General features: G+C 43.3%; 1 protein-coding gene and 1 non-coding gene across 4 annotated transcripts in view; one reads left to right on the forward strand and one right to left on the reverse strand.

The window, feature by feature from the left end:
• LOC119397600 (uncharacterized) overlaps positions 1 to 20,988 on the forward strand; it is a 30,363-nt gene extending 9,375 nt beyond the window's left edge. Inside the window, exons 5-7 of one of the 3 annotated variants that reach the window (XM_049416403.1) lie at positions 11,556 to 12,641; positions 16,335 to 16,648; positions 18,052 to 20,988. In XM_049416403.1, coding sequence (XP_049272360.1) covers positions 11,556 to 12,641; positions 16,335 to 16,615 — 1,367 coding nt within the window. In that variant the 3' untranslated portion in view covers positions 16,616 to 16,648; positions 18,052 to 20,988. Of the gene's footprint in view, positions 1 to 11,555; positions 12,642 to 16,334 lie in introns of all 3 variants that reach the window. The other 2 variants (XM_049416410.1, XM_037665050.2) reach the window with 2 other exon arrangements.
• Positions 20,989 to 22,581: 1,593 nt separating this feature from the next.
• Trnac-gca (transfer RNA cysteine (anticodon GCA)) lies at positions 22,582 to 22,654 on the reverse strand. The gene has a single exon. It is a non-coding gene; the product is annotated as a tRNA-Cys (tRNA).
• Between the last annotated feature and the right edge of the window lie 451 nt (positions 22,655 to 23,105).

The raw sequence follows: 23,105 nt of genomic DNA on the forward strand, positions 1-23,105 counted from the left end.
CTTTGATTACTGAAAGACCACTACCGAAAGGCTGCAAAGAGTCAAAAATTCAGGTTTTGAGAAAATGCAGAAAAGCAAATTATGCCGATTTTGAACCTCATGCAACACAAAATGTTAAAATTTTTTTGTTAGATGATTAGTAGCCACCAGGGTATAACCTGCATGAGTACTGCTGCAGCATACATCATTCAACAGCCTCACAGCATCAAGAGCTCCATCTTTGTGCTTTTTTTTTTTCATTTAGAATATAGCCTGTTTATGTGGTATAAATTGATGCTGTGGCCGAAATATCAATCCAAGGTGTAAGAAACTTGGTCAGTACTTGCGGCAATGCCTGTATGTTACAAAAATGCTGTTTTAAAAAAACTGATTTTTTTCATGATTTTACATCTTGAAAGACCAGTGTCCCCCCTTAATGACATGTGCTCAAGGTCATGTCATGACGTGTGTTAACATAGCTTCTTTCCCCCCTGCCATCCCTCCTTGTGTAGCTTCCAGTACGCTCGTTGGGACTAAAGTGCTTGAAGCATGCAACAATTTCCTGTAAGTCCGCTTGTTCTTGGCGGATCTAAGAAATTTCTGCGGCAATCGATTCATGAGGTAATAAACTGATACTGAGGTCATTTAATGATTACTTGGAAAAGTGGTTCAGCACTCCTTTAAAAAAATGGATATACAGTAAAACCTCGGTGATACGAATCTCGCGGGGTTACCAAAAATATTCGTATCATCCGAAATTCGTATCACCAGAAAACAAGGAAAATTAGTATGCGACAAAAGAAAGTCGGCACACGTTTTGATTTAGTGTTTCTCAAGGCCACAGCGACGTCATGAACAGCTCTGAATGATTGCCAGTAAAGTTTTTAGATGTCAGTGATCATACTTGTACTCGTAAATATACGGTGCGTGCAGCGTGTGTAATTAATGAACCAGATGTGTTGTGACCCGTGACCGCTAGTAGCCCCTTCCTAAACTTACTGCGCTTTTCTGCATGACACCAAAGTACTGCGGCGAAAGTAACTACAGACGCGCTTTGTACGCGATAGATGGCCAGAAAATTTTAGAATCGTGGTCCTTTGTTGCTGTTACTTTCTTATCGCGGTGGTGTTGGGGCCGCTTTTCGGGAGACTTACGGCCGTGCCCACACAACTGGGAGGTTTGCTCAAAATTTGGGAGTGTTGCAAATGGGCGAGTAGGCAGGCGTGCACGTACATTGCGAAGCCTAGCTCTCTCGCCAAGACTGTCCGCTTCATCCCTTGGGGTATTCGTCCACCTTTCATAGGACTTCATGATGGACCCGCAGCCAAAGTTTCTGTCTTGTTTCATAGAACGTCTGATTGCGAGGACGTGGCTTGCATCTACGTGGCAGGCACGTGTTAACGCACTACAAAGACGCTGCTGAATCGAGCACAGCAGCATGCGTCAGCGTGCTGAAAAAATAGGGGAAAAAAAAGAAATGCGACGTCAACACCATCTGTAACCTACAACGCGAAGGCGCGTAATGGCCTCCAAGATTCGCGCGCACAATCTTGGAAACAACACAGACCGTTGATGGTCGCGCAGCGCGCATGCCTGCGCCTGCGCAAGACTGCCGCGTCTTTCGTGACAGCGCGGGCAGCACCTGTTCGTACCTGTGCGCTAGCGTACGTTCGTATCAAACATCATGGGGTGAAATCTGTTCGCAACACCAGCACTCCAATACATTGAGGTTAATGGTCCTTGGCTGGGACCACAGAAAAATTCGTATCACCCCGAAATTTGTACGAGCCGTGATCGTATCACCGAGGTTTTACTGTACGGTGAAATGGATATACAGTGAAACGACGAATTTTCAAGTTCCTCATCAGCCACCCATAAACCTTCTCAATGAGTGCTCCCTGGAGGCCATCATGTTGCACTCTATACAATTGTAAATATCTGTGAACCCCCAAAAAAGTATGGCCAAGGCAGCGGCACCAGCCTTTCTACTCCCATACAACAGTCCAGAAAGGAGGTGCTCCCTCTTTGCGATGAAAATTGAAAAATGGTCTCTTCACAGCGAATAATTTTCCTGGGTATTTCTGCTATAGCGAAGCTTCTGCGAGTGCATTTGGATGGGGAAGGGACACTTTTTCAGGATTGCCCCAAAATTCCAATGGCAACTTGACAATATTGCAAGGGCTTTTGTCTTCCTTTGCACTGCAGCTGGTTTGCAAGACACATGTCTTCATCTGAGATGTGCCTTCTGCTACCTCTTGCAGATCCAGATAATTTTTCACCGTTGAGCCGGTCTGGAGCAGATCATCCATTCATTACTAGGTACTTGCCAGGTCTAATGCATGTGTGAGCCATGCTAGAATAGCTTTTCGTCCTTGAGAACTTCACCGTGTTTGGGACATTGCATGCACATTGCACTGAGTCACAACGACACTATGGCTAATTGTCTACTATTGTTGTGACCATGGGTGAAGACCACATTGTTCTGAGGGCACACATGCAGCCAACACGCACTGAAGCAAACAAAACTACATATTGCTGCCCATGGCAAACAAAATTAGTCTTATTTATGTCATCATAGGTGGCGACCACCAAGCTCTGAAAGTATGTGTGCACACTTGCCCAGAGTCAAAGCAATACTGCTTGCCGTAACCACAGCATACAAAACCATGGTAGCTGTCCATGCAATCATGAATGGCAACCATGTTGCTCAGAAGTACATACTAGCCATCAAATACAGAGTCAAAATGGAGCTATCATTTGTCATGACCACTGTAGATAAAACTGTGGTCACCGTTGACACGACCAGGTATGGTGGCCCTCAAGCTCCAAATGTATGTGCACAGCGAACGTGGGCAGAGTTGAAATGATGCTGCTTGTTGCTACAGCTGTAGACAAAACTGTGGTCATAATCTATGCAATAAGGGATAACAGTTCCGGATGATGGTCTTGAATGGCTGCAACACAAATCTGAAGGCACGTGCGTGACCATTGCACATCGGGGCAAACCGGAATTGCGTTAACCAGATCCACTCTGGATGAAACCACAGTATGAAGGCACGCGACCTATGTGGTAGTAGATTAAAGGCAATAAAGTCAGGAAGGAACATTTTTTACCTTCCTGCCTCGTTTGCTGATAACTACACGGGTGTGGACATCCGTGCTCTGTTTTGGTCTTTTTGCAGCTTTTTTGTCGTACATTCGCAGTGCTCTGTGCGTCCCTAGGGTCATCTGAATAATTACTAGAGGTGCAGCCAAACACGTCTAAATTAGGGAGAGTTATGTTCTAATAAATAATGCACATGCTTTCTGGAACCACAGGATGAGTGAGAAGAATCAGATTTTCCAAATTATATGTATGGTTTGTACATGAAATGTTGCTGCAACGAATTTTAGCGACAAATTTTTGTGTATCCCATCAGTTTTGTTTTGGCATAATTTAACTGTAGCAGTGGGATGAACATATGCATTTACCATGGTAGCTCAGTACATAACTACTTGAGAGTCAAACTTTCATGGGCAACCAATATGGTATGCAGCTTTTGCTTGCACTTGCAGCTTACTAACCATGAATGAAGGACTCACAAAACGGGAGATGAGCGCTTGCACATTAGTGATTGCTCCCTCTCTCTCTCTCTGCTTTTTCACAGTTGTTTATATTATTGCTGCTAGAAACTAACAAGCAAACATGTATCAGCAGCGTGTTTTAACTGGTCGGTGCATACTTTAGTGAAAAAGCTCTCTCTGAAACAGGACAACAGGCATTCAACAATGATAGTGCTCATGTTTGTTGTCTGCTGCAGTGTTTTTTTTAAAGCTCTGTGTCTCTATTATCAACCAAGCGATGGAATCAAATGGCTCTTCAGAAAGGATGAAGGAAAACCTCTTCGGTCAATATTTTTTTTCAACAAAATATTTATGTAACAAAACCCCCAAACTTAGTAACTTTTTTTTTTCAGCATGGCAAAACATTAACTTAGACAAGAGGGCAAAATGTGGTATATATGCAGTTATGCAGTGTTTCAACTTTGAGAGAATTTAAAAATAAGGAATTTTTCTACATTTCGAACTTTTTTTGCTTACTTTCAGTAATGCAAATAAAATAAACTAATTTGTCTCTGCAAGTGCACCTCGGAAATGAAATATGCAGGGATGCAACGGCTGCGCCAATTGCTCCATTTTGATACAATTTCGTTTTTCTGCGCCGAGCTGCGCCAAAACCGCGATATTTCTCGAAATTGCGCCACGCTGCGCCAAAACTCCCCCGGTAACCGCAAAATTTTTCGGTTGCGCTAGTTTTAGCCTCGTTTTAACGCAAAACGAAGCCCGTATTGGCGACCTAATGTTGGGAGAAGCACCAGAGGCACTTTCATCCAATCCAATTCGACCCAGTGGCGTTTCATTCAAACAGGAGGTTAATCTGTTCCTGTGTGTTTGCTGGTGGGCCGGTGGGCCTAAATGAAGTTTTTACTGCTGGTTCAAACGCTGCTTTACAGGGTCATTCAGCATGAGCAAAGGTGAACGCCCATTTAATATGGAAGTACCGCATAAAGAAAGTTAACTGACAAACGAGCCGTTTGACACGTGCTGCAAATCTTTGTGGGGATGTCGTTATTGTTTGGTGGATTCCGGTTCAACGCTGCCTTTGTTCAAATAGCAGTACTCACGTGCACGAATTCGCGGGTTGTATACAGTGAAGTCTTTTTAAATCTACTGACGAGTAAAGTTTTGTTTAGAGAAGTACTACACGCGAAAACCCTGACCGCCTTAGCCGAAAGAGTTCATAAAGGTACTTGCTCCCCCCCCCCCACTCGCGGTGAGGCCGACACCACAATGTGCCGAAAAAGGCCTTCCGTTTTTTTGGAAATGTGGACATTGGTCGACTAATCATTTTGACGTCGAGGCGAGTGCGGTCACCGCTTTCCTGGCGCGAATGTTTCATGGCAGATACCAACGAGCACGTCAGTACGAGTTATCGCCAGCAACCTTATCGCGATCAGGATCTTTATATCTGCTCGGTAGCACGTGCGGCATAGCGCTATTGGTAATTTACTGTTAATATATTGCACGCATAATATAGGCGACGAACCCAAGTATGCCGTTGGCTGACGCCACCTGAGCGGAAACGCAGATTGCGTGTCGCTTGCAGAAACGAAAGCAGCTCACCATTGTTAACCCAACGAAATGTTTGCCGTATCCCTACATGCGGTCACGAGCGGAGCGCGTAGGAATACGGTAGAGCACGCGACCGACCCGGGAGTGATGTCGTCCGCTTTGTTGGAGACGCGCTGCACGAAACTAGGAAGGGTTCGGCTCTACGCGACGACAGGCACTGCGTTCAATGAAGCGATGCCGACTTCCGCTGTGCATAGCTCCCTCCCTTTCTCTCTCTCTCTCTCTCTCTCTCTCTATATATATATATATATATATATATATAATATATATATATATATATATATATATATATATATCATAAAGATAAGGGGGAGGACGCGCTTATGAAGATTGTACTTATTGGCTGGTTTGTCTTAGACGTTGCATGGCATATAAACACCGAACTTAGACTTTTCTATTGAACTATATACACATATGGCGGCTCTCTTTAAAATGGACTTTCTCCTTAAGATCTTCTTAGCAGGGCGGAATACAAAATTCAGCGCATCGGTGCTGAATGAAGTGGATTGCAACAGTGACGTGATCAGCCAGTGGCGTAGGCCAGGTGTAAAGGACCTTGGTGCAAATTCACCAATGCACAAGGCCTTACTGGTTTTCGGAGAATTCACTGGCATTATTCAGCATGTTATGCACTGAAAACATGATTGTGGTGGTGACATCGAAATGTTTGCATATATTTTTTTGTTACTGTTCCAAAAGCAAGCTTTGTTTGTGAAGCTGCTCCAAATTTGGATTTTCCTGCTCCAAAAGAGAGATTTTCCTGCTCCAAAAATTGCTCCAAATCCTATTTTGGCTGTTGCATCCCTGAATATGTCAAACTGGTTTTGTGCAGGAGGCTGAATAATACACTCACTTGGCTTTTTTTTTTGATGTATATTTTTACAGTGTTTCTTTTTTCTTGAGTTTTTTTTTTTCTGTGCATACTCTGCTGCATACTAAACTTGCAGCAAAGTGTTTTTAACCTCTAGTGTATCGCTACGTTAAGTTTTTGCTGCAAAATTTGTATAATCAGAAAACGTCAACTTTGACACATTTTGCACGCAAAATTTTGGTCAAACTTTCCCAGAAGTATGTACTGTCATCAGTTACCTGTTATATGCAAAAAATCTGTTTTGTCATTTTGTTTCGAGTACCAAGGAAAGCAGAGAATAATGAAGTGTATGCTGCAGTCTTAAGCAAACTATGGCCCATCTTCTAGGGTATTGTGCTGCGCAGACATCCAAGTGTATTCAGCTTAGGTTGGGGGCATTACCGTATTTACTCGAATCTAGGCCGGCCCCGATTCTAAGCCGACCCACAAAATTCACAAGGCCAGAAAAGAAAAAAAACTTAATCATTGTACTCGAATCTAAGCCGATCCCCCCCACTTTCGCACATCGTTTTTTCGAAAAAAACATCGGCTTAGTATCAAATAAGTACGGTATATTAGAAATACAAAGGTGTGAGTGGCAGACCAGATAAGGTGTTTTCCTAGGGAACACATTGTTTTGGGTTGAGCTTTCTGCCACGGTGGCTGCACTTCAGTGGATATGAATGCTGACACCCCTTTATGTATATTAGGTAAAGGAAAAATATAACGGGGGCTATAGTGTATAGAAAAACTTTTATTCTGGTGTTTCTGTAGAGTCTCCTATTGCTTTGAGGCAATAATGTAAATATTTTATGAACCAAAAATCGGTTCTAAATATTGATGAAATCAATTGATTCGTATATTTGCATCATATGAGGCAAGAAAAAGACTACAGCATAAAAGAATGTATGGTGGGAGGTTGTAGAGGCCTTCACAAACATTGTTGCAATTCGTGTAGCGTCGTGGTATGTAAATTGTGTAAAGTGTGACTACTGCTACTCGATGTGTTCACCAGAAAACAACTTGTAGTGATGCAAAAGGGAAGAGAATATATACGAGTCTTTAAAGGTGTGAAGTTGGGTATATAGTCTGGAAACTTCAGTCCAACGTCTGAAAAAATCTCTGCCTAATTGAGACTTGGGGAAATTCATGTTGTTTGTAAGACGATTTGATCTTGCACTTGAGAAACAAGGAATGTGTGAAGGCATATCTGCTGTTTCTGTGATGTCCTTGCATAAGGAGGTCTGCAGCATTTTTTCTTTCTCTACCTTTGCACATACTTGAAAAATTGTCTATGGGGCCAGTAGTGGTGCTGCGGTGCAGCCTGAATAATCTAGCACATTCAATTTATTTTTTGGTGGCTGTGTACTTAGTAGCACAGAGATTAATATGGAGCAGATGTAGCAAGAGTGCAGGAACATTGCCATGAAAGAATGCCCTCGCCCATTTTTCTTAAAGTAGTGATGTCCACTAGATTCAAACAATGCTTGCACCATTTAGCAGGACAAGGGGCTGTAGTGTAAAAAAAAAAGAGCTAAGACAAAAACCTGGCATTTTACTCTTATGCGAGCCATAATACAGAGAGCTGATCACTTTGTTGCTTTTTTTATTCCAGGCATTTAAAAAGATTCTGAAAGCAACCTTTGTATCACCCTAACTTGTTAAACTCTAATAACATTTCTCTCTCTCTTTTGTACAAATGTGCTCTTCACAGCTAGACGTAAATGTCAACAAGTTGTCCCACTTTTCCTTGATGTGGAACAGTGTTTGGACATAATGAAAACGGAAATATTGGCAGCCACGATGTGAATGTTTCATGAAAATAGACCTCATCAACGCATCCATATGCAGAGTGGAATGTTCATTTATTATTATTTTCAATTGAAGTACTTCTCAACTTTGAAACTTAGCATGTCTGCGTTTGGTTTCTCGTGGTGTCTGCTAGGGGGTTTTGCATTCTAGTGCAAAAGGTAGGTTGTTCAACACAAATGTGAGCGAGCGAGCGAAAAAGTGGCTGTCTTGCTATCTAACTTCCCTTGTACAAATTATTTCTCTTGGCAACTCCTTAACATTTCTTATTAACAGGAGTTAAAATTGCAAATGCTGTGATAGTGTGCAATTTGTAGGCTAAAATAACGAGCATGGTGCTGTTGCTGCTTTGTCATAGTGATGAGTTACTAGCCAATCTGCTCCGCACATCTGGATTTTTTTTTCTGATGCATCACAATTGATTTATATATGATTGCATTAGTTCCCTTTCCTTGTTTGCTTACGAGTGCATTGATGCAGCAAAATAAAATATCTTGCATATTTAATGAACTGGTATGTTGAAAGGCATAGTCGGTCATGCAGTGTAAATGTCAGGATGGCCTGCCTTGGTGTGCGTGTATTGCTTGTTTGTACCATATATTGCCACTGACATAACTATCGAAGCCAAATATCTAATAGAACCGATAGTGTTGTCTGCAGGCCATAGCATAAAGTACAGGGGTGGTCAAAAGTTCCCAGGCCGCAACGCCCGGCCGAGGAGCAGCAGCTCGCTGTTATCGCAATCACGCCTTGGCGCACGCTGGCGTCGAGTGTGTGTGTGGAGGGGGGTGTGCAGCCCTCTCCCTTTCTTGCTCTCGTTCATAAGAAATCGAGGAATAAACATGGTGCATCCTGTTCGTTCACTGTTCGCTCTTCGAATTGTATTCGCAATGCCCATAGACTGTCGCGCCGCCAAGCGGAATTCAGGAGCGTCCTCTCGAGGAGGGTTAGTAGACGACAAAATGGCAGCACTACGCAGTCGCTCCCTTGTTCGGCTGTGCTAACCTCAGTGTTAACGCGTTGGCAAGGAAGGAACACTACGACTTGGCATGTTCCCTGCATCAATGAACAAATCGGGCCCTCCGTGACACGAGAAATCTGATTCGTTCTTGCGAGGCGCGAAGGTTTCGTGAAAATACCTGGCGACTCGCGTTTTCAATGCTAGCCCACAGCGTACGCATACTATCAGCTTCGCGAGGCTTTCTGTAGCCACGTAGGTTAGTTAAATGTTATCGTCTGACATATTCAGTTGAAGCTCACCCTGTTTTACTTGTATATAGCATTGGTCAGTGTTTCTTGTAGTGCATGAATCCCATAACACTGTACGCGGGAAGTCGCGCCGGCTCGCGATGTGCTCTTGTAAAACTGAGCGATCTCAAGTTGTCGATACATTAAAATATGCCTCTATCCTTTGTCAGCAAAGCGCTGTTACTAATCGTGCGAGCGATGTTTCAATCATTCGAGGACGCGTCTGCTCCACGCCTTTCGTGGAGCAAACGCTTTCCACGCCGTCCTTCGCCGTGTTGGTTTCATAGCCAGCGCTGCGCCGCTTGTTTTTGTACGTTTGTTGATAGGTGGCAGCACACTGCAAGCGATTTGCTCGTTGACCGATCTGAGAGTGAAATGTTCTCCGCACCCAGACGTCTCTGTAATTGTAAACGTGGTGACGCGTAGTGGTCGAAGTTGTTCGGCGGAGGAATTATTCAGAATGCTTTCAGCAGTGATGTTGAAAGAAGCCATCTTGACGACGAGGATTTTTCACTGGACGTAGAAGACTGTGAAGCTGTGAAGGCACCGAGAGTGACAGCGACGGTGAACGATCAGCTGCTAACTCACGAGGAGCGAGTTGCACTTCACGTCCCCTCGTGCGTTAATGTTCTTTCTCGCTCGTAAGTCACTTTGATTGTATTTAATGTATAATATCCTTGAGCGAGATCAAAATAAAAGCATAGTTCCTCTTGTGCATTGCATGTATCAATTATTGTGGATATTATGGAGCGCCGCATGCCGCCAACACGCTCGAGCTCGACCAGAGAAGCGAAATGCTTAGAGCGTTGGAACGTGCAGTCACAGCCACAATCCACACGCCTCTCGGCTAACTTCTTCGACGTTGCGAAAAGGATACGTGTGCGTTCTTTTCGATATTCATGTTTCGATCGTGCTGATCGAGCCTGCAACATGTGAGTGAAGTGAATTGCACACGGCTAGAGTCTCAGCATGGCTGTGACACCAGCGCTACTGAATGGGAAGTTAAATGCTTGTGTTCCGTTGAAGACGTAACTCCGCGTTCCCGACTGCACAAGTAATGACGACGGCGTATTATGTTTGCAAACCATCACCACGTTAAACGTGCGGTCCCGTGCAGCAGCGATGGCGCTACTCGCTGGCGGCCTACTACTGCGGCAAATCCGTAAGGCAGGCTCGGTACAACGTATCTATAAACGTTGGCTCGGTACGTACTACCTCGGAGTGCCGTTCTGCTCATACGTCAATTTTAGTTCATGCAGTTTTATGTAGCATGCACAGGATTTCGCAAAGCATCGTTGTGCACGGTAACGGAGCTGAAATATAACCTTTCACACCACAGCAAATAATTCGGTGGCGAGTACTTAGCACTTCCATGGTTTGGGAAAGTAGTTTAGTCTCATATCCAATTCATCACAGCTGATGACTTCATCCGGTGAAAGCGGCACCGGCCGTACGTCCGCACGTACTATCTGTTCCTATGCTAAGAAACGGGTTGACCCTCCTCCTGGCGCCATCTTGAAAAGCACGGCGCGCCACCTATAGTTCGTGGGCATTGCGAATACTACTGTGCAGCGCTGCTTATTCCACTAAGATGTTCCAACTAGCCCCAACACAAGCTCTTCTGAATGCGTTTCGGGCTCCGACCATGTTCGTAGGCAGCGAATTGGCCTGTGCAGACGTCTGAGAGGGCTCCCGCAGTGCCAATGGAAAGTTGAGCGCACGATATTGTTCTCCAGGAAGCCGAAAACCATTGTAATGGGTTTGCTAGACATTTTCTGGACGGTGTCTAGCAAATGTGGCCGCAAGCACGATGCGTCATTTTCCGGAACACTGCCACCCCACTACACACTGCACAGTATTCAAAGAGCGAAAAGCATGACGAACCAAGTTTATACCTCGCTTTCTTATCAAGGAGAGCAAGAAAGGGAGAGGACCCGGATGCACCCCCCCCCCTTTCCACGCACACGCTCGACGCCAGCCTGCGCCAAGGCGTGATTGCGATAGCAGCGCCGCGATAGCAGCGAGCTGCCGCTCCTCGGCCGGGCGTTGCGGCCTGGGAACTTTTGACCACTCCTGTACATTGTGGGGCTCACTATAATGATAAGAGAGCATAATAAGACATGCTTTTTAAGAGCGCATAGTTTTATATCTGCCGGCCACGGCGGCAGTATGGTGGTTATGGTGCTCCCGGTCGGGGTGGTCACATTTTCAAAGGAGGCGAAAATGTTAGAGGCTTATGTACTTAGATTAACTTGCACATTAAAGAATTCCGGGTGGCGCTAAAGACAGTGTGTCTGCACTGTTTGAAGTTTGCAGCTGCCTGTGTGAAGTGCCTAAAGGTAAAGCATCGTTAAAGAAGTGTATACATTTATAGTTTTCAGGTTCGCAGGTATGATAATGATGATATTTTTTTTCTAGTATGTCAAGGTATACTGATAATTCTTGAAAATGTGACGAGAATGGCCATTGAGTTGCAAATCTCTCCCTCTCTTTTCAGCATCAGGCAAGTTCAGTCACTTCGAGTCCAGCTCTGAAAGTGAGGAAAGTGATGATGACGACCTGCTGCGCTCTGGTTCTGCATCATCCCACAGTGATGCTAGTGTTGATGGGCGCAGCTCAGATGATGAGCAAAACTCTACTCCGGCATCGCCATCATGTAGATTTACGCAAGATTGCCTAGACAGCTGTCTAAGTGAGTCCACGTCTGACTTGCCAGCTTTCTCGTCCCTCCAGCCTGAAGTGACTTCGGAAGCTGGCGCTACCAACTCTGTGAGCTCTGTGCATAAATCCAGTGATGAATGCAGCCCTGCGCATACTGTAGAGCATGGTTGCAATGTTGTCACTGTTAATGCCATGGCCAGTGCTCGGTTACGGGCAGGTGGCAACAGTTCGGATAAATGTGCCACAGAGGATAATTCGGGGTTGATAAACAGAGTGGAAGCAAGTGTTTCTGCTGGACACGAAAAGATTACTGTAGTGCCAAATGAAAATGCTCCAGAGGTGCTCTTTGACTATTCAGGCTTGCGCCAACAAAACAGTGGCAATGCCAGTCCTGTGAGGCACGCAACAAGGAAAAGCCCAGCTATAGAAGAGCACCAGCAGAAATATGATGAGGGGAGACTAATAAATGGTCTCTGCACTGATGGTCGAAGACCTCTCCACCTTTCGCCGGACAGCACAAGGGAAGATAGACTAGTGCCACCTCCACGAGAAAGGCACAGCTCCCGGGAGGGCACACCAGGGAGCACGAGAAGTGTGGACAGCCAAGATCGTTCTGCAAGCAGCGTTTTTGAAGCTCGGCGGCGAAAGTTTGAGTGCACTGTGCCAGTGAACCCTGTGGGAGGCAAGATACTGTTGCTCAGACAGGGCAGGACTGAGGACCAAAGCCCACACCGTGAAGGCTCTTCCCCCCTCTCATCCCCGTGTGCTCGGACGAGATCACGCAGCAGGAGTGCAAGTCCACCCCTCTTGCGTTCTGTGCTCAGTGTTGTAAAGCGTGGCCCATCCGAAGTTTCGCCAGCATGTGTCGAATCTAAGAAGCACAGATCTGGAAGGACGGTGGAGGTCATAGTACACAGTGTCGGTAAGTTGGTCTCATTGTTGGGTGCAATTTGTGTGCAAACATCTCCGAGCTACAGAATGGCCCTGCAAGCTCACTGGAAATAATTTAACAATCAGTGGAGCAAAAATTATTGTTAGCTGAAGTGGAAGGTAAGAGAAAAACGGGTGCACAAGGTGGTCAGATGGTATTCTCAAGGCCACAGCGTAACATGAACGTGAGTAAGATGGAACATTGGATGAGAGCACTGGATGGATGAGGTCAAGATGAGATTACAGAACTTGTATTAGATTGTTCTCTCTGGTGCCCTTATACTCACGGTGTCATCAGGAGCCACTAGCGACTCGACGGTTCCTACCAACAAGAGGGGGTTTGGACCTTCATGTTATGCAAAGTAGAGAGAAGTCAAAGTGCCTTGTTGGTATTACCTTAATGTAGCATCTCCAGAGCAGGCACACTGAAGGCAAATTTTCACCCATTGCCACTGTACGGGGTTTAATCAGAGTTCTTCTTGACTGTGAAAATTGGGAATTGTGTAGTTATTACTGATTAACCATTAATTTTCTTAATTTTTTGTTGCACTAGCATATTTTTGATTTATAATGCTGGTCATTGCTCATGGCATCTCCACTTAGTGGGAATGATGACCCACTAATCAGTTTTTAGATACTTGTGCTGAGAAGATCCCACATCTTGCATGGACATGTATATTTCGCAAAATATCTTCATAAAAAAAAAGAAAAGAAAAAGGGTTTGGCATATGCTGCTGCTCTGATCTGAATGAAGTTTTGCAGGAAGCTTGCTTTCATTGTTGCAATATTTCACTGTAATATGCATAGTTACTATGTAACTAGTTTTTAGCACGCTTTTGTGAAAGAACCATTTGCTACAAAAACTCTCGCAAATTTGTGTGAACTTAAATACAGCCAAGAAAACTTGTCTTCAGTTTATTTTGTTGGGCTTGGCACTGCGCAGCCGATACTTCTGACATTTAAAAGGAAGTGGGGGAGGGGGGGAGACATGGCATACTTGGTTTCCCTACATTTGAGAGTGGTGGAGGGAGGGGGGGGGGGTGTTGATGGTATCAGGCAGGCTGTGTTGTGGTATAGCAGGCATGCTGCTCACAATAGGTTGTCCAGTAAGTAGCAAATGTCTGCCATGTTGCATTGTGTACCAGCACCTGCTGATATGGTCGAACATGTATTTTGTTAAACATGGCAAGCAATAGTTATTAAAACAACTGCCAGTACTTATTTCTGCTTATAGTATATGCGATGGAAACTGACAGCACTCAAGACTGTGTATCCCTGCTGTAAGAGGGTTGCTGAAACTATATAGCGCAAAAATTTATCAAAAATGCCACGTTGAACAATCTAGATGCAGACAATGTTTTGTTTTTTCATAACAATGTGTGAATAACTGCACTCTTAGAATTTTCTGCTCCAAGTTATCAGCATGCAAAAAGTAGCAGTGGGGATAGCATGTTTGCTTATTGCTATAAATATGCTCACCCTCTGTTATTGCACACCTTACTACTGCATGGCCAGCAGCAGGCATGCCAATTAGGCCTGGCCTGGGTGGCATGTGCTCGATTCGTTGGGATGGTATGGGCTGCCTTGTGCAGTTAATGTGCCCAGGCTAGGTCAGGCTGTGAGGCAATGCAGTGGAAAAAACGAAATCCTTGTTCCCCGGCCGTACTAGGCAAATTGAAGCATCAATCGTGCTTCCGGTGGCCTGTTTGAATAAGGTATATGCATAACGCGAGGACCTCTTATAGCTTACATAAGTCAAAACTAACGTAGGCACTAAGTTTGTGTTCAGTGCTGACAGTTTTGCTCACTTTAGCTACAAAACGTTTCCTCGTCATAGCGCTGGAGTTTATGTATTATGAGGCGTAGCCATCTGCATGAGAACTACATAGTCTGCAAGAGCAAGTAGTTCCATGCATCAGACATTTAGAAAATTCGTTCGAACGTTTTGTTTATTGCTTTTCATCATCAGGTATACTACAAACGTGCGTTATGCTTTTTTTCTCGTTCAGTTGTTATTTTGGGAAAATGAGCGACGTCAGGCTTAAACGGGCTCAAGAAAACGGGCAATGTCAAAATGCTAATCAAAATCTCCACATAAAAAAAAAAATATTGGTGACTCGTATATGTGCCATAGTGGTGATAGCGCTGTGTCATCTGCTTGAAAATCGCCTCTCACACAGCATTCATCAAGCTCCTTGGAAGCACAGACAAAAAAAAAATGCCATTGTTGCAATGTTTTGCCATCGCTACAGTCAATGGCCACTGTGGCTGTGGCCAATACACCCACAAAGTGATTGCAAAACGGTTGCTGCAGTAGGAGCAGCTGCGACAATGTGGCGAAACACCAGCCTGAAATTCCGCGATCTCCCTCACAGAATAAACCAGTTGCGAGTGACGCTCTTTCCCTGTGCTTCTTCGTCCTTCTTTTGGTGTTTTAGGCGTCTAGTTTTTTTCCCTCATCTCCCTCACCAAACGGGGATTGTTTGTCCTGTTGGTCAAAAGGTGCCCGTCTCCCCCGCGGAGGCAAAGAGGGGCCGCGTCTACTTGCAAAACTGTGACGTTGTACCATGATCCGCAGTCCCCGCTTCTCCCCCATGTGAATACCCCTTATAGAGCTGTGCTTTACATGTGGGTATGATGGGCGACCGAACTTTTCAATACAGATTGATGACACCCCTCCTATTGAAAAACGTGAAGAGCATTCTGGGTGGTTGTGCTGGCATAGGACAAATTTGAATAGTGGCTTAATGATACAGAATCGGGACAAAATCACTATTTATACATTTACATTTGGATGATGGTGAATACATTGGAAACCTGTTTTTGTAGTGGAAGACTCGTAGAAGAAATTCACTAGATTGTATTCACTTGGCAAAGGTACTCTTTATGCAGCATTTACAGGCACCAACGGTGATTATTTTAGTGTTGCAAGCTTACATTACTCGCAAGAGCAGAATACATTCCTAATAGAGTCATTGAGCAATCTTTTGTTATGCCAAATAATTATGCAGACTTTCGGTAGCAGTCACTGATGTGGCATCTTGCATTGCCAGTGTTTGATCACGTTATTGCAAGAAAAAAGCATTTCAAGTGTATTGTTATAGTAATGAAATATTCATTCTCTGAGCAGCAAATTAATCCTGGAGTAATTATTAACAAGTTATGTTCTATGCTAGGACATTACACGACTCTTTAGTGATGTCTGTTTAATTTCTTTATTCAAGAAAGTTGAATAAACTGCATAGTTTATTGTATAGTTAGGCCTACATGACTTAATCAAAATTTTCAAGTGTCCATGCTTCTTGGATAAGTATTTCATTCCATTGCAAATCTTGCAAAATCTTGCGATGTTTGTGAAAAGGATGTGCAAAATTTTAAATGCTGAAAATTGAATTGAGCTAGCTGCTAAGTATCTTTCTTTAGTTTTTTTGCACTGTTTCGACTTCTTTATTTTCTCAATGCATTTTTTTTTTTTTCAATCTCATTTTGACACATTAAGTGGTGCAACCCTCGTGTTCATTGCCCTGTCTGCTGACTTATCCATTGAGCATAATATGAAGGCGGTATTCTCAAGAGTGATCGGTTAGAGTAGCAGCCCAAATTGATGTTGCGCTATACCTCTGTATTAGTGTGAAGAATACTTCAGCTTTTGTGGACAGTCACAGCACTGTCTTGCTTTTAACAGGTGAAGAGTCCACTGATGCAACTGAGCGCGTTGGCAATAGCAGTGGCAGCAAACTGCCTGTCCACCTAAGGCTTGGCGATGCCAGCACAGCTTCCTCAACAAGAAGGAAAAAGAGCAAACGGAAACGATCTTCGCATGACTCAGCAGCATACAGTGTCAAGCGGAAACATGCCAGGGCAAGGGGCCTCGACTCAGAGGTGCGACGTGCCTGGCTGGGCCGTGACCAGCGCTGCAACCGTCGCAAGCGCATGCCATCTGGCCTCAGTGATGGTGCTCCCTGACACCCATAGGAGAAGAGGGAGTTGTCCATGCAGGTAAAGTGCCCTCTCCGTGCATTGCTTGCTTTCTGCACGAGTTGTTTTTAGTGTACTGCACGTGCGGCGTAGTGTTAAGGGGAACACTCGACATATTGTACGTTTTCACCTTTCCATGGCAATCCTATCCTTCCCACTCCACCTCATCCCACCTTATTTTTTGTCTTAAAGACACCGTTACATTATTGTCCAACTATTCTCAGTTTACCATTGTAACAGAGAATAAAGGGACTAGTAAAGACACGCTCCTTTTTAACCCAAAATTTCAACTTGAAATCGCTGCTTCTAAAGCCTCTGTCACCAACAGCGATGGCCATTTTGGAGTGGACTGTTTGTTGTTGAGAGGTGTGGGGCTCCGTTGACTGCTTAAAAGCAGTCCAAAATCGAGTCTATCTTGCACACGCTGGCACCCACCAGCACAGCAAGGGTGTAGCCATTGATTTGTGCCCACTTATATGAGTAATAAAAGCAGCACCAACCAAAGGATGCCAGTGAAAACAAAATGCACCACGATCATGACATATACATATTTCTGGCTCCTTTTGGTGCTTGCAGTACTCAATTGGCATTAATTACTCCAAGGAAGCTTCTGTTGCTGGGGTTGTTATTCATTTCAACAGTTAGGGTTGTAGTTGAGTGCGTTCAAATTTTGCCAGCTTGCTTGGGGGGCCCGTATGGTTTAACATGCGATGTATAATTAAAGCTTGAAAATTTTGGTGCATGACTCCTTTAATGTCACTGTTATGTACTGAAATTTTGGTGCCAATAAAGTGTGTTGATATTAGCAGGTTTGGTGCCCCTATACAGCACCAAGTGTTTCATGGTATTATAAGACACCAAATTGGCCATAGTTGAGTTGTTAAAAAACAGGCCATAGTGAAAATCACGTGCCTAGGCAGTTGATTGAATTGACCCATGTGCACAGTGTAGACTTCAGAATTTATGTGATCTATGTACGGGTTGTGTGGGGCAGCCAAGCTGCCCTTTTAGTGCTGAAGACCCTAGATTGTTGCTCTGTGTTTTGCAGTGGAGATTAATGCCCGAGTGTTGTCTCATAGAAGGGGCAAAATACTGTGTAGTTACGTCGCCCATATGTGCACTTGTGCTGTCTACTGTTGTCATTATAAGCCATCAAATACCCATATTAAAAAAAAAAGTTGCAGTCGTTTGGGACAACATATTTTTATTCTTTGAAGAGTAGAGCATGAAAGTTATTTACCATGTGGGCCACTTCTTTACAAAGTGCACTGTTTTTACTTTTGTGATTTTTACAAAAATTTGGCATGCCGTTTTACAGTATGCCTTATGTGAGCATGTGTTCACTTTTTTGTTTCGTGCTTCAAAAGGGAAAGGGACAGTGTATATTGGAGAGTAGCACCCTTGATGACATCTTTTTCTCACAGCAGGTTGTGTGTCGCCGATTAAAGTACTTAAGAGGTCTGGCTCACCCCCCCCAATGACTCGTCTTGCACTGTTGTGTGATGAAAAAAAACTATTCCTGAGCTGAAACTGACTCTGACGAACACACTGTGGCTGCCTGCTTGGACTCTTGTTTTTGATCTTGTTACGCTGTACAAAGCTGTTAGTGTTTGATGTGAAATGGCAGTGTAATTTCATCTTGTGTAATGTATTGAAAGCGTTGATTCACTGTGTGATCAGTATGAAAGAGATATCCAGCAAAGAGCATTTTAAAGCTTTTTTTGTTTCTTTCTTGCAAAAGTCTTTTTTGTAGTGCACAATGTGCAAAGTGTGTTTTTGCTAATTTTTTCTATTTGAAAACTTACCTAGCTGGCTTATTTTAATACCAGGCAAACTGCTTCATGCCACTATTTCTTACTAAACTAATTTTTTCACATTTCTTGTGACAACCATCTGGTGTCAGATGGCAGTGCTACTTAACCATATCAAGTTATATCATGGTGAAATTTCTTGTGACAGATGTATGTTGGGCCATTTTGTTTATTGGTGCCTAACCAATTCCGCCCTATGTTCTTCCATGTTCAGGAAAAATTGTGTACATTGTAGTATGCAGACATACATACCTAAAAAGTTCTGATTGTGTACTGTCACAAAGTAACTTGGTTTTAGAAAGTGCTTGCAATGTAGTTTACTTTTGCTTCTGTGTATAATTTTAAGTAACTTGTTTCTTACACGCAAGAAAGGATTCCTGATCTTGTACGAATGTGCTACCAAGGGTAGAGCTCTGGCTTTGTTCGTGTGGCATATTGTAACAGTGTTTAGCGCAGAAACTTAAAACATGGACTAGAAAAGACATACACAAGCACTATGACGAATGTACTAGTTTCAATTTTTTTTATGCTGTTAGATATTTGTATAATGCATGCATCTGATGGGTTGCACTGTGTTTTTACATGTTGTGTCAGTTGCCAAGCCTTCAGTTTTTTTTTAAATATTATCTTGCCCTAGTGCCCTATCTTTCTTTTTTTTTTCTTTATGTTATGAGCCCCTTTACAAGCTGCTGTTTTAGTTTTTTTTTTACATTTATTATTTCGCTTATACACAATAATGCATTCTTCAGCCATGTCTTGAGGACTTGTGCTGTGATTAACTTTAGAATAGTTGCTTTTGTTATCCAGGCAGTCAGTTGTTTCTCAGGCTACGGTCTCTGTAAACTGTTTCAAACTGCACTGTGAAGCCGCTGTTTTTGTTGCTTTTGCACCAACTTTGCTTTTTGTTTTAGGTTAGATTTTTTATAACTCATGTTAATAGTATTGATGGGTGCGTGCTTTTCTTTTAGGTAAATATGCCAGCAATGTTTCCCTTGCAAGTAGTATATGTACTGTGCAGGTGCCGCTGTCCTTGGAAGCCATCTATGGTGGTGGTGTTTTTTTTTTTGCTCTCTCTTGTCTCTTTTTGCTCCTAAAGCCGTTGTGTTGTCTCTTGCTGCCTTTGTATTTTATTGCAGGTATAGAGAACTCAGCACTAAAAGGCGAGAGGCTTTTTTAACATAGCATTTTTCTTTTTCAAAATGGAGGTCACTATATTTCATTGCATGCAGAAGACTAGCATTTTTGTATTATCTCATTTATTCTGGATATGTGCTGTTTTATTATTGCTTTGTTTCATATCTGTGAGAATTGAAAAAGTAGTAAAGCAAATGTAAAGCAGGGCTATTAAAATCAATTACTTGATAAATCTGCCAAAATTCAAAACTTTGTAAACATATGCAGTTCGTTGATAGCATGCTTAGCACCCTGATTGGCAATAACCTAATACATTCATCCTTAAAGACAACCAGCAGCCTTCTTTAAAGGTATGCTTCACAATTCTTGAACAATGTTGCTTCCACATTACCTTGGTGAACTTAGTATACATATGCGGTGTCCTTAGAAAAAGAAAAGAAAAAGCATGGTGTTTGTGGTGGAATGCATGCTTTTGCATGTATTATGTGTAATATATTTGGCTATGTATTATAACTTTTTTTCCGAGGTGTTACTGCTTAAAATATAATTAGGCAGTATACTTTTATCTTGTACATCTCCTTTTCTTGCATCTATTTCTGCTATTGTGCTGCTGCTGAAAGGGTGTGACAGTTCTCTAGTCAGCAAGTTCCGAGCTCACCTTTTCCATGTTGTTTTCCAGTGTCTCCAGTGTATGCATCTTATGCCTGTGTGTGTGCATGTGTATGTGTGTAAAACACACCCATGGCTAATTCAGCTGGTGCTGAACTCTTGTGCTGCGAACTGTTTTTCCCTTCAAGTGAAAATGAGCACTTTTGGACAGTTCATGTTTATGTTTCAGTTTGCTAGCAGTGTTTATTGCTACCATTTTGGCGATGCTCGTATACATCTTTGGACTATTCCACATTTTCCTTTGTGTTGCAGCTGGCTGCGATGGTGTTTATTGCCATCTTTATTTGGTCATGCTTATGTTTGTATATTGTCAGCGTTCTCACTAGGCCCGGTACACATTGCCACGAAACTTGGGAACAGCGCAAGGTGGCCATTGTTACCTGGCAACAGAAAGCCATCAAGAGGCTGGAGCCGCATGTCTGCCACAGTGTTCTCACTAAGAGAAACCACATGTGCTTCATATTCAGCGACCTTCAACTGAAAGCCCCAGTGTAAAGGCCAAAAAAAAAAAAAGAAAGAATAAAAGCCTTTCCCACAAGACTACCTCCTCCAATCCCACTTCCCATACCCCCTTTCACTTTCCTCAAAAGGATCATCATGGAGAATATCATAAATTCACACAAAATAACTTGTGTTGAAAAAGAGCTTTCAGATCATCCTCTGTAATTATTTCTTGTATATAGCCATGTACAGAACGTGGGGAGAAAAAAAAAAGTGAATAAAAACTATTTTTTATTGCTTTGACAATTGTGCCATGTTTATTCAGTCTGCACGAATACAGAAACAAGATGATCAGCTGGATGAAATACGTCTGGATTTGTATATATATTGGAAGCTTATGCAAGACTTATTGCTAAGTTAATCCTGGTGTTGCTTTGGGAAATGAGAGCCCATAAATCGAACCATGGTCAGCAAGGGGTTACAATACACATGCAGTGATGGATTAGTTGGCATTGACAGTTTTAAAAGTTCAAGTTATTGTTGAGACCAGTGCTTGTAAGTGCACTCTTTAAACAAAGTTAAAATTTGGTATGCCTGAATTCTAACTGCCCTGTAACAGCTTTTTAATGTGGTGATATACCTAGCCTTTAGACAACACTCGAAACATTGCAATGTTTTATTTTTCATTGTGTTGTGCTCGAGGCAAAGCAGGTCATCAAAAGCATGTCGGAGTCGCTGATAAGGAATTGATGGTTAGTGTTAGTTATTCAATCTTCATGTGTTGCATTAAAAGGCAGACAGAAATGAGGACTGCTTTATTGGGAAGTGCTAACTTGACTGCACGCCCAGTTTAAGTTGTGGAAAAAGATGCATCCCAACCTGAAATATGTGAGGAAGGGGTTGGGTATCATTTACAAGGTGAAGCATTGAAAGTGGCGGTAAAATGAATAGCTTTGCTGGAGGTGGAGGAATTAAAGCTTCCCTTATTGTTGAGCTGAAGCTCCTTGAACATTGCTTGAAGATTACACTGACAGTTTCACTTGATCAGACCACTGTATTGACCATATACACATAGTTGGCATATCAAGCATTGTGCGTGCGTTACTGCTGTCCACCATCTGACGGCTGAATGCTGCCCAGGCTCTTTTGCACAGTTGAGTAGACCACCTTTGCTGTGTCCACTTGGGGGCTCTATTATTTTAAATGCAAAGCATTTCTTAGCGAACCTTTGGCACTTTGAGCATTTCTATCTACATATCTATCTATCCATCTATCTATATATAGCCGTGTACATCTGTGTGCTCTCATGATTGCCTCCTTAATTTGGTGTAGACCAAAATTGGCATGGGAAGGTAAGAGGATTTGACGAATATGACTGTTAGATCATGACATGAATAATGTGAAAAAACTTGTCGCGTACTCTTCAAACCCTTTCCTCCAGACACGTGTGGCACATACATGTTTCCACGGGCCGCAGCGTATAGGTATGCGCCACAGGTGATTGACAGTTTATTTCTGCCCTGGAACGGCAAGAACAGACACTGGTCATTTAAATGCGAGAGCGTTAAGAAAAACCGACATTGGCGGTGTTGACCCGACAAATGGAAAGAATAAAAGTTGGGATCCCAGCAGGAATTGAATCCAAGCATTCTGCGTGCCAATCGGGTATTCACCACAGAGCCACGCCAGGTCTATAAACTGGTTTGGAAAAACGGCCTATGCAGGCGTAATGGCGGTGCAACTAATAGTAATGTCTGGGGTTTAACGTCCCAAAACAACGACATGGTTATGAGGGACGCCGTAGTGGAGGGCTCTGGAAATTTCGACCACCTGGGGTTCTTTAACGTGCACCTAAATCTAAGTACACGGGCCACAAACATTTTCCATCGAGAATGCAGCCGCCACGGCCGGGATTCGATCCCGCGACCTTCGGTTCTGCAGCCGAGCGCCATAACCACTAGACTACCGTGGCGGGGCGTGGCGGTGCAACATTGATTGTGGTTGGGGCGCTGGCTATCTCATTTTACAAGAAAGCAATAAACACTACATATGTACTCCTACGATACAGGTGTCCTATCAGATTAATGTCAGTGGTTCCAGTGTTGGCTCCGCTTTTGTAGCAGTCAACATTACATTTGTATTCCTATGATTCAGCAAGCTATATTGAAACGTTGCTCGACCCCGGAACAATACATTAACGAAAATTATGTATGATATTCACGATTGCACCATAAAGTGCACTTAGTTTCGATAATGCAGACGTATACTCTAACGTGAGGGCTGACGTAACGTCGCACCATAAGTTACCCTTTAATCGCCAGTGTTGTTGACGTGCCTGGTAAGCCCACGATGTGTACACAGCTACTAGACTTACAAAAACATGTCGATCCACCTCGTAATGCTTGGCTCAAAGCCATAAAATA

Source organism: Rhipicephalus sanguineus, chromosome 1 (genome assembly GCF_013339695.2).
Source record: "Rhipicephalus sanguineus isolate Rsan-2018 chromosome 1, BIME_Rsan_1.4, whole genome shotgun sequence".
Classification (NCBI taxonomy): Eukaryota; Metazoa; Arthropoda; class Arachnida; order Ixodida; family Ixodidae; genus Rhipicephalus; species Rhipicephalus sanguineus.